This window comes from Mytilus trossulus, unplaced genomic scaffold, assembly GCF_036588685.1.
Source record: "Mytilus trossulus isolate FHL-02 unplaced genomic scaffold, PNRI_Mtr1.1.1.hap1 h1tg000174l___fragment_2___debris__unscaffolded, whole genome shotgun sequence".
Taxonomy (NCBI): Eukaryota; Metazoa; Mollusca; class Bivalvia; order Mytilida; family Mytilidae; genus Mytilus; species Mytilus trossulus.
This window is the reverse complement of record NW_026963307.1, coordinates 78806-91620: the sequence shown is the minus strand read 5'-3', so window position 1 is coordinate 91620 and position 12815 is coordinate 78806. Positions and strand designations below refer to the sequence as shown.

At 32.3% G+C, this 12815-nt stretch overlaps 1 protein-coding gene across 1 annotated transcript in view; it reads right to left on the bottom strand.

The window, feature by feature from the left end:
* The window catches only part of LOC134700842 (Krueppel-like factor 6), a gene marked incomplete at its 3' end in the record, with an annotated part of 42737 nt that extends 33375 nt beyond the window's left edge, over window positions 1–9362 (bottom strand). The window contains exon 1 of the mRNA XM_063561995.1: window positions 8985–9362. Within this exon, the coding sequence (XP_063418065.1) occupies window positions 8985–9086 (102 nt within the window). The remainder of the gene's footprint in view (window positions 1–8984) is intronic.
* Window positions 9363–12815: the final 3453 nt, after the last annotated feature.

The window sequence follows — 12815 nt, the reverse complement described above, 5'->3', positions numbered from 1 at the left end:
AGTTTGTAAACAAACAAGAAAAACATTATTGTAAACATCACATAGATTAAAAGTATTTAAGTTGTAGATAAACTTTCCTAGGATTTATGAACATTTTAATATCTTATAGCTTTCTTCTTAAACTAATTCTTTCATTTTTATAAACCACTGATAACTCTTTGTCAAAGTTTTCAACTACAGTTGGATGGTAACGATTGATATATAAGAGAATATTTGAATTCGTGGTTAATCTGTTTACCCATAAAAACTACTCAAAACCATGAAATCAAATACCTGAACAAAACTCAATTTTCCTCACTCCCCGAAATTGTGACACACAAAAATAAATTAATCTTCAGTACTTATTCTACCATGATAACTCATCTTGTTTATTTTTTCTTCAAAGTTTGGGGGAAATTAAATATATTTACTACAATAAGAGAGTTGATTGATGTTTAAGTGGTACAGATTTGTCGAAAAAACAGTTGACTACTGAGTTCTTTGGTAACCTGTTAGAAAAGTGGCTGATTTGCTCTGCTTTGGTTTAAGTTTGATAGCCTGGCATCCTGACCCAATCTAAATACTTCATCAATAGGCTACACGTACTGTGAAGCAGTGAGCCTGGATCCCCACCAGTCTTATATATATATATATGGTTTAATAGGTGAACACCACAGAGTGTGTTAAATGTTTTACTTTAAATCAACTTTTGTAGAGTCATCCAGGATATTTCACAGAGTTTTAATTTCACAAAATCTTAATGTACCAACACTTTCTTGCAATGATTTTAGATCCCAACTTTTCTAATGTCCCTCAAATCAGTGCAAGGAAACATTTTTGAAAATTGATCTCAAATGGGGAATAAGTGAAAACAAATATATGGCTAAAATTTCCTATTTTACAATCCTTGTGCAAATATTGGGAAATATGCCTAAAAGAAAATAAGGACTTCTTACCCAGACTTAACCTGACACTGTGAACCAGTACATCTCCTCTTAAGAGCTAAGGGTTGTATCCAAAATTAAATTCAAGTTTTATACTTTACAACTCAGGAAACGACAAAACAATACACTTAAATATGTGAATGAATTTGTTCATATTATCATAATTAAATATTACAAATTATGCAAAATGTATTATCTAACACTAAATTGCTCACTTCACTTCAAGCTGAGTGCCGATTTCAAACACAAATTCCTATGCCCAGAAATCTGGCAAATTTCAGTTTGAAGAATTTTGAGGAGAAACTAATTGTCAATGAGGCGTCATAATTACCATGATTATACAGTTAATACAGTACATGTACAAATAAAAAAGAGAAGATGTGGTATGATTATGCAGGGATTGAGACAAGTCTGAAGTGCAATTTTAAAGATGTTAACATTTATATGTTTGTTAGCTTTCGGCATTCAACAATGAGTAAAACCTGTACCATAAAGTGTCAGCTATAAAAAGCACTGAAATGACAATTGAAGTACAAAACTAGAAAACATGTTAAAAAGAAGATGTGGTATATGATTGTCAATGAGACAACTCTCCAAAAGAGACCAAATGACACAGAAATCAACAACTATAGGTCACAGTATGACCTTCAACAATGAGCAAAGCCTAACAGAGTCAGCTATAAAGACTTAGACTACATGTTCACCAAAAACAGAAAACAGGTTGCTGTCAATGTCCTAGCATCTGACCCTAATTTGTCAAGCGTGTCCACTGAGTCACGGTACCCTCCAATTATTAAAATATAAAAATTTTGTTTTTCATCTTTTCAATATATTTCATTTTTTATGCAAATAAATAAAAACATAATTTTTTTTTAAAAGTTTCCATCATTCATTTGTCATTTAATTACTTTTTTAATAGTATCTTGGAGTGTTGGATGTCCATCTTTGAAAAAAATAAGTTATGATGTATCAGCAATAACTATTTAGATAACCTTTTTATATCTATTACTGTCTATTGATGATTGACCTATTTTTTACTGAATAGGTCTAAGTACAATGGCCTACAGCCCCTGTCATTCTGTTGCAAAAATTGCATACAAAAATGTCATTTTTTTTACAAATTCTAGAAAAAACATATCAAAATATTTGTTTAATAATTAAAAGTCACAAAAGTCAATAATTACTTTCATTTTTTTTCAAATAAACAAATTATAAGCCAAAATTTCAGCATGTGTGTTAAAATTAAAGGAATGCTTGAATGGAAAAAAATGTGTGGGAAATTTTTCAAGGTAGATCAGTTAGATTTTTCAGGTGAGAATAGATATAATCACTCAAGTGAACAGTCCAAAGTACAGAGGTATACAATTTTTCTTTGGAGAAATTTGAGTACCCCCACTTGTCAACAACCAATATTTAAATATTTCATTGATTTGGAAGACAGATAGTACAATGTTTAAAATTTGAATCAAAAATTGGTAAACAAATTAAACTTTTAAACATATGTTTACACTAGGGAAGAACTGAGAATAGTACACAGATGTACAAGAGATAGAATACAATGGATGAATGTAAACTTAACCATCACATGTGGTATTAGTGGCTTCGTTGTTCTTTCTCTTCATGAATGATCCCATGCAAATAAAACTAGACCATAAATTAGTCTTGATGGGGTTGGGGTAGAAAACTTGCAACCCTCCAAATAAAGGAGTCAAGACTCCTTACCAGATGCAGGTTCTACCATCCCACTTTTTTTCTTCAGTGCATCATGACCTTAAATTACTCCACTCAGAGACAATTTCGCAACAAGCCTGGAAGGGGTTGAAAAACATAAAATAAGGTTATGAATAATACAGGACCTTAGAACAGGAATCTACTTGAAAATAATGAATTGAAATGCATCCAGAATGTATATATACTGAATGATGATGAAGTGCCAAAATACAAACAGATGTAAATTATACATATCAAAGGTGATACATGAATCATTTTCTGGCATATCTAGATCTGCACTCACAACTCAGATCAATAACTAGGAGACTGATAATGCATTATATCTATGGATATTGCAGTTTTCTATCACATATTATCAAGTAATTCAACCCCTAGAGTTTCAAACAAGTGGTGGTCCAAAGGTTTTGTACTGAGGTTTTGTAATTCTTGGTTACAAAAATGTACGTGTAGCATGATATTTGCAGTAAATGATTTGCAGTTATGTGTGCATGGCATGCATATATACATTTCTAAAATTGAAATTTATTGTGCTTTGTCTTTATGTAAACTTGCATGCACTCTTTAATAAATTCATATATATGTAAGAATGTAATTAAGTATTGAGAATATTCCATTGAAAGTTAATAAATAAATGTAGGTCAGCGTTAAATAACTTAAAACTACCAGTACTTCAAGTACGAGCTTGTATAAAAGTGAATTTTAATATTTGAATGGAACTAATACTTTTCCATTATAGGAAGGCAATACACACTTTAGATTATTTTTAAAGGATAATAGATATATAATAACCTTTCCTTTTTCTAATATAATTGAAAACCTGTGACCGAAGTCGTGGAATTTAAATGAAAGAATCTGGTCTAAAACCATGCTTAGTTAGTGTTAATGTACATTTATACTTCAAAGAATACCTCAGCATGGCATATTGTTTTCTACTAGAGGTTGTTTTCAAGCTTTGATTTATTAAAATTATATCTGTAGTAACCTCAATTTACAAATTCATTCTTTGAAAACAAGGTCATTTTAGCTAGCTAAGGTTTCTATAAACAGTCCTCTAAAAAGTCTTGTATACCACAGCATGGAGTAAAATAGAAATTTTGTCCAGTATTAAATTATTTGTCACTGGGCCAACAATAACTTTTCAGTGGCGGATCCAGAGGGAGGTTCCAGGGGTTGGAACCCCCCCTTTTTTTTGGCCGATCAATGCATTTGAATGGGGACATATAGTTGGAACCCCCCCTTTATCCTGGTTTGGGAACCCCCCCTTTTGTAAATGGCTGGATCCACCTCTGCTTTTAGTACTAATATTTCTTTCTGTTGATCATTAAGGATTTTGTACAGTGACTTTAGGTTAAGGCTATTGGGACTGTCAGAATGTTCATTTCCAAAAAATGAGGGTCTAGCCTAAACCCATGCGGCTGCCAATTCACTTTTCTACTTCATACAGCCTTACATAAGATTGAATGACTAAATACTGATTAAAGATGTACAACTTCAGCTGTTACTCACGAGCTGATTCACTACACACATTCATATAGATCTAACATTGTAGATTATAAAGTGAATGAACTTATTTTTGTAATATCATCAAGTCAAGGCCATGTTTCTGGTCTAGTGTAAAATTTACATTAAACATGGTTTTTTTTTTCTTTGGGACCTTTTATAAGTATACATGGTTTATGTATTATACTAGTTTTTAATATACTTTTAAATGTTTAACCTTTGAAATGCTGGTCAATATATATATGTATACTTTATAAATCCTAAAATATTCGGACCACTTAGTAATCATGGTTATTATATATACAATTGTATGTACATGGTTATATATACAAATTATGTACATTGTTGTAGACTACTGTATAACATGAAGACTATATATTTTGAAAAAAGACAAAAAGTTACCATTCCAATGTGTGAAAAATTGAAATTCTAAAAAATAAAATGTTCAAAAGCAACCAAAATGTACATTTCATACATGTATGTGTACATGTCAGTGTTCTCCCCAGCGCTATCGTAATTCACCGTGGTAATATTGGGCAGACAGCAGTGCTATTGTTTTTGAATTTTCAAATTGTATATATAAAATAAGAGGGAATGTGGTACATTTGTACATATTATTGCCAAATAGCCACCAGAGACTAACAGACATGAATGTAAGCAACTAAAGGTCACTCGGTATGACCCTTCAACATTGAGCAAAACCCATACTGTATTGTGTCTTTAATGTAATTGGATTATTCTAAATATATCATAAAATAAGGTTAAATTGATGAAAGATGTGACCACCGAAATTATTGAAAGCTATCATTTTTCATTAATCACAATGCAATATCATGATGATATTAGATATATGTAGTCTATCACTTGAGCTTTAACATCCTAATGAGTGAACTGTGTATCTTATGTATTTATTCATTTAAGTAAGCTACAATATATATACATGTATGATAGGTCCTAGCATGACCAAATGTGAAACAATTGAATAAACAATAAAATAAATTATGTTTACTTTGGTTTTGAGAATAAATAATCTTAGTAAAATGTAAACATATTCTAATGGCTGTCATTTTATCTTGGTTAATGTGTAGTGTCAGGGTAACTAGACTAATGTACATTATATATATACAATATCAATTTTTTATCCATAAAAATAATGTCAGCTATAGCTAGTGTCCTAGATTTTCCTAGCCATAATTCCTATAATTTCTCAGGGTTACAGCAGGACATGTTGAAATATTACTATCACTCAGTGTAAAGTAGGTCAACTGTTTACTATGAAAGAATGTTATAGTAATCTATGATGCATTCCAATACAGCTACAAAATGACTATCTGTCCCAGGGGTTTACCACAGGGAGATTTTTATAGAAGAAATAATTATCTCGTTAATTAATCAGTAATTACTACATGTATATTTACATGTATTTTTTTCCTGTACAAAACGAAGGATAACCATGTAGAAAATGTAAAAATTTGATGGAAGAAAAGCTCAATTATACATTCTATTTATAAACAGCATTATAATCAGAGGGGCTCTCTGTGGGGAATTAATTATACATTGATCTGGTCTACTCATAATGTCTGATAAATACACGAATTGTGTTCTCAAGAGGGGACAGACGGTCAGATAAATGGAATCTATATCCATTGTACACATGTAATCTCAATGGAAAGGCATTTGACATAATAATTAAACGAGAATATCAATATACTACAGGAGTCTTGAGGTTTCTAATTCTTCAGGAAGATTGATAATGGAGAGCAATTTGCTTATAAAATATGGCAAATGCATGTCTAAAAGGAGTAAAGAAATGTAGTACTTTGAGGGAGAGTAAAAGTATTAAATAAAGGTCCTCAATATCGTATTCTGATGAAGTGATTACTATGTACAGTAAAACCTGTCTTAAAACCGAACCTCGTCCAGACCAAAAGTTTTGTTTGATTTTGGCAGATGTTTAGTTAAATCAGGTTACAATTTGTAATGAAAATTTTATAAAGTTTGATATGACTGGACTTAAAAACATGTTTGCCATTGCTTGGTCCAGACAGATTTTCCATTGATGCAAGATTCAGCTTGTTCAGTTTTTAAACATAAAAATTTTAACACACAACTTAAGCAACCTTCAACCCTCTTATGACCAAAACTTTTATTTCGATGCTTCATTCTATCATTTTTAAGACATGACTCTTTAATGAAACTTTTTGGCAGAAGCCCCACATCATAGGGATTGGTAAGATGATTTCCATGTATTTTTTTAGTGTTTTACTCTTAACATTCAGTATAAATACTCCTGTTACTTGGTGTGTAACAACTGTATGAAACTGTTTACATACGTTGTCATGGAAATAAATAATAACGGAGAAAAATATGATATGAAACACTGCTACTACCAAGGTATTTGAAGTATCCAATAAATTTGTAAAAACATTATTATATACATTTTTATATGAGTTTTATTAATTGTTCCTTCTGCAGAAAGGAAAACAAGCCATATTACCTGGTAACAGCGAGTGCAGTGATTGAAGAAGAAAGTTTACTTTAAATTTTAATTAAATGCAATTTCTTCCTCAAAATAAAAGAGATTTATAAATGTTGTTTGCAAATTTTACATAAATCATCTCTCATATATTTCCCTATTCAATAACATACAAATCTTATTGTATGAATAAAGCACATGTACACTGTTGGCATAATCATCACTTCAAGTATGTCTCATTCACAATTAAAAGACTTTTACTTTTAATGAAAATCAGATTAGAAACAACATCACAATTTTATAAAATCTATATATATACATCTTTGGCAGAAATAAATTAAAGAACTTGATAAAATAGAACAAACATGCATGAAAGCTGAGCATCTATAGCTACATGTATTGCAGATAATAAACTATGACATAAAGATTGGATCTCAAGTACCTGGTCATTGTTATGCATGTACAAAAAGTACTTATGAAATGTATCAAAGTTTTCCTTGTTAAAACAGATCAAACACCAACACCATCTACATGTATCTATACACAATGGATCTTAAGACTATCGCCTTAGAATACCTGTTCATTGTACTATACATGTACATTGTTACATTGTACATGCATCAACTTATCCTATGTTAAATTTGGTTAAAAAGTGGTGAACAACAGGAAGAAAGTTATAATCAGCTTATTATCACCAGGAAATCCTCAATCAATTAACTTTGCATGTATATAGTCTTTTTGAAAATCGTAGTTCTACTTGATCTAATTACTTAAGATTATCTAACTCAGGGCATTCCTTGGGATCTCAGAGACAGAATATGCGTCCTATACATTTGTATGTACATTGTATATATAACCTATGATCTATCAGCATTTTTTTGTACTTGCTGTGACAAAATATACAAGTAATAAGTACATGTATGTATGATGTGCATGTACATTGTATGTATATCATTATTTATCATGTATTATTATAGTTCCTAGAAAATCAACCTGTTATATTTTTAATGTTAGAGTAGATCTGATATATATATACTAAATCTTTTTTAAATCTAAATGAACTTAAGCTTCCTGATATTAAGTCTTCCTCAAAATTTCTTTGTATTTAAAACTCAATAATTTAATTTTTTTTTAAATTAAAACCTGTGGAAATCTCGGGTATACTCCAGCTTCCCCTAATAATACAAACAACAAGTCAACATGATGTAGCCTATTCTGAAAGTTAAAACACCAAAAATCAATCAATATAACCCAGAGTTCCCTAGAGGTCCTTGAAGATCTGGTCCTCACTATTATTTTATTGCAAAGTACAAAAATTTGATTCTATCCTTGATTTAGTTTGGTGGTCTAAACATTCTGATCATGACAATTACTTGTTTAAGAACTCTGCTAACCTTTGGCTGGCTGGTCATTTAAAATTAATGGGAAATGATGCGTACTCTACACGCTGAGACAATGTTTCCATTAATATTTTGGAGACTTAAAAAGGTAGACCTGAGGTACATGTACATGTACAATGTATGGGACAACAATGTACATTTATACATTTAATTGTACTTTTGTTTTCGACTGTTTTTCAAGGATAACCAAGGAAATCTGCTGATGTGTCATTTTTTTTTCCTGGCCTTCTCTTATACAATTGTAATACATATATATATTCTAGAAATGGTGCATCATGTGCATGGACTGCCATAAAACATTTAATTTTCATCAAAGAGTAGATGTACATGTCGTATCAACATTCTCATGAATGGGTATACTTGTGTAAGAGTGAAATGTTAGTTTTGGATACTGTGTCACAGCGATTTTCTTGTTTGGTCTCCTTCTGGTACACATGCCAATGGTAATTTACTGTAACCCTTTAAGGTTTCATGATTTTTCCTTTTTACATTCAACAAGTATTTTCAAATGTGACAAACTAAATTCTCACAAGTACCCCTAATGCAATCAAATCTAATGTCAGTATGTGTGTTTGTTAAAATACGTGCATTGTGTCGAAATCAAATGAAACATGTATACTGTGATGGTGCACACAGGCATAGGAGTAAATAAATTATAGCATAATAGACAGAATAAGGAAGCATACTAAATGATTCTGTCAAAGCTTATCCTGTTTCAAGCCTGTCATACCGAATAACTAGCACAAGATTATATTTAATAGTTGGACTTCAAATCAATGTCCATCAACATTACATCTGGCTATTAAAACGTCGTAAATTGCATGTTCATTCATACAGGAACTGTCAAAATGTTATTCATTATGAGGGGATCAATATGGGGGAATTTGTTTCCGGAAATGGCCATTTATCTGTTGATTCAAATCTAAATTGATGAAATTTTATCTTATCACATACCTGTTGCCAACGATCTTCTAGAGATGGTTGAGCCGAAAAATATCCAGTATCATGCACCACTTGAAGCTCACGAAAAATGTTTCCACTCGGTAGTACATCCATCTTGTAAAGTTCACTTCTCGGCGGAAAAGCCGGTCTGTGTTTTGTTTGTGAACAGTGAAATTACACGACCATCTGGTCTAATACACAACGTTGTACATCATTTTAGCATCCATAATAGAATGGCATCTGTAATCTGTCACTCAAGCATTTAAAAGGAAGGTTTAACACTACTTTTTGTCACCGCAATCAACAGTCGGAACTCACACGCTTCGATTTTGTATATTATCGTTCGGAATTTCACACATAGCCAATCAAAATTAATGTAACGTCCTTAACTATTTGAAGAATGTGCATTAACCAATGAAATCGCGTAAAAGGAGCTGTCATTCCCGATATGGAAGTTGCTATTTTGTCTATATTTGGAGACGTATATAAAGCATAAATTAGATATGGTGGTTTCATTTTAGCTGTCTGAGTCAGAGAGCACATGTCGATTGTTTTGAAAAAACATTTTGAAATAACTTGGATATATTGTGATTAATAAAAGAAAATGTCACGTATTTCTATTGACTATTACATATTTTGATCTACTGTTTATCTTAACTGTTTACACTAATCAATGAACAGTGACGGTGATAAACCTGTAACCCGGGCTTGGAAAACTACTAATTTGCTTTGACCAATTAAACTCATAGAGATAAATTTCTATTTTAAAATCCTTATATATATATTAGAAGCTAATTTTAGTTATCAAGTATGATAAATATTTTTGCACAAATATGTCATGTCGCACCGTTCAGCCAATTTTTCACGACACGATAATTTTGTCTCGTGGAATCAAGGATTTGTATAGTTAGATCTAACTATACAAATCCTTGGTGGAATCTACATTGTTTCGTCTAGTTCCATCTACCGCAACTTATTCATATCATTTTGTGAGAGCTGCCGCAGTGTTATATTAAGAAAAACATGTAGGAATATTTTTTTCTGAGACAAGTGCCTGTAGGTGCCGCTACAGTGGTGGATCCAGAACATTTCCTAAAGGGGGCGCTGACTGACCTAAGGGGGGCCGGCTTCAGTCTTGCTTCAATGATTCCCTATAACTATATAACCAACCAAATTTTTCTCTCGAAAAAGGGGGTACCCCCCCCCCCCCCCCCCTTAATCCGTCTACGTTATGCTGTTTATTTTGGCTCTCGGTCACGGAAAAGGCCACGTTTTACTTTCCCTTTCATTTTTTGTACTTGTAACTTGTTGGCCAATGAGTGTTCTATCTAGAGTTTTCGAGTTCAGTGGCGGATCCAGAATTTTTCATAAGTGGGGGCCCACTCAGTGACTGACTTAAGAGGGAGCCCGCTCCAGTCACGCTTCAGTGATTTTCTATATAAGCAATTAACCATTTTTTTTTCCAAAAAGGGGGGCCGGGCCCCACTCCCCCCTAAATCCGCCTTTGGAGTTCACCCCAGACTGATTTTAATGATTTGTATTTCTTAATCTTATTTTTTTGTTAAGAGTACGCTGGGATTATTATTCTATTCTAATCCAAGGAATTGTATATTTACAATTCCTTGTCTAAACCAGTTAATAGTCCTATTAGTTGCATTGTTTTGTCGTTTGTTGTTAAAGATATTATAGAGCTACCATTGATTTAAGAGGAATGTATATTGGGCTAGGACGAACAACTTGGCAAAAAAAGGCAAGTAGACATGTTTCATCCTAGTCCCCAACGCCATAAAAATCAAAAGGTGGCCGCCTTACAGCGTCTAACAAGCCTGCACCTGTCCTAAGTCAGGAATCTGATGTACAGTAGTTGTCGTTTGTTTATGTAATATATACGTGTTTCTCGTTTCTCGTTTTGTTTATATAGATTAGACCGTTGGTTTTCCCGTTTGAATGGTTTTACACTAGTAATTTTGGGGCCCTTTATAGCTTGTTGTTCGGTGTGAGCCAAGGCTCCGTGTTGAAGGCCGTACTTTAACCTATAATGGTTTAATTTTTAAATTGTTATTTGGATGGAGAGTTGTCTCATTGGCACTCACACAACATCTTCCTATATCTATTATGAAGTATTTCACGGATTTACTATTCCATGTCACCGTGCACCTAACCGTATACCTCATCTCACATATAGAAGAGAAAAGGTTAGTCTGAAAAAAAGAATAAAACAGCAGTTTAAAAAAAACAAATCTTGGTTTCAAGTTAATAAATGTTTAGCTGTAGTACGAAATTATGGCGAATTCGTCTTCTTAGACAGAGACAGGCGCATATCCAGGATTTGACAGTATGGGGCGCTCCCCATAATTCAGAGTTAGAGGAACATATAAACACAAAAAAATGATGACAGAATATGTATTTTCTGAAAGTGTTGGTCAATTTGAGAACCGTGATTAAAAAATGTTTCGAAGAGATTTTTTCAATGTATTGTTCTTTCTCGGACAACTTTGATTCATCAAGTCTGGTTTAAAAAGGTTATCTTTTAAAATATCTTTCAGATTTCGTCCGTAATGATGCAAAATGTTCGTGGCCGGTTGTGTATTTTTGTCTTGGTGGAGTTTTCAGAAAAGAAAATAATTGGTTAAAACCAAAAACTTCGACTATGCAAACAAAAATAAAATAAAATCAATCCAAACCTTAAAACCTGAAAAGTGTGGTGAAAGAACGACATAGACTAGTTCCGACACAAAGAATGACATAGTTCCGACACAAAGAATGACATAGTTCCGACACAAAGAACGACATAGTTCCGACACAAAAACGACATAGTTCAGACACAAAGAACGACATAGTTCAAACACAAAGAACGACATATTTTCGACACAAAGAACGACATAGTCCCGACACAGTGCGATTGAGTTGTTTGTTACAATTAAATTTCAAGCTGAATGGGAAAAAAGTCTGTGACCGAGAGTACAATTTTCCTACGTAAGGGAAATAACTCTAACATCTCGAGAAAAAAAATAAAAAATAAATGAAAATATCTGAATCAATATTTCCTGTTTCCCTTACATAATTGTACGAATATAGATCAGTGAACAAAACAAGTTCTAAATACAGTTATTTTTTTTAAAAATCGAATATAAAGCAGTGAAAAAAATTAGGTATAAAATACAGTTATTTTTTGTAAAACTGGAAAAGATAATGCAGTTTAGTTTAATTGAATTTCAACTTTTGTATTATATGTGGGACTGGACGAGAGAATAATAAGCCTATAGATTTACATTTAAGTGATGTTCTTTTTATTATTTCAGTATTTACAGATGATATATCGATCGTATGTTTTGTAGATTTGATAAGCACTGCATGTTCTTAGCCTTTAATATATATCTTATTTATTATATGGCGCTTTGTATGCTTCTAGAATCGGTTTATCCTACACATAAAACTTATTTAAGGGTTATTTTCATTTATATGTCTCAGAGTTCATTGTGGAATCCATTTCCGGCTGAAGTAGTGAACACTAATTTCTGGTTAATGATTCAACTGAAGTCAGCTTCCCAATGCGACGGGGATTTTCTGGCTTTGGTGAATATCCATTTGTTGCCTTGTGCTGTGTTCTGATTTTTGGTCGGTTTTGTTGTCTCTTTGACACATTCTCGGATACCAATTATAAACTATATATTCTTTAACAATAGATGGGTGTTTTACAATGTGTCAAGCTCTTAATCATATCGAGTAATAAAATGTGTGAGTACATTGAACATACAATCAAAGATCTGCCAATCAAAACACATTTTCCAGAATTCTTAGAAGATCATTCAGGAGTATAAATTTGTCATATGGTCCGTTGTC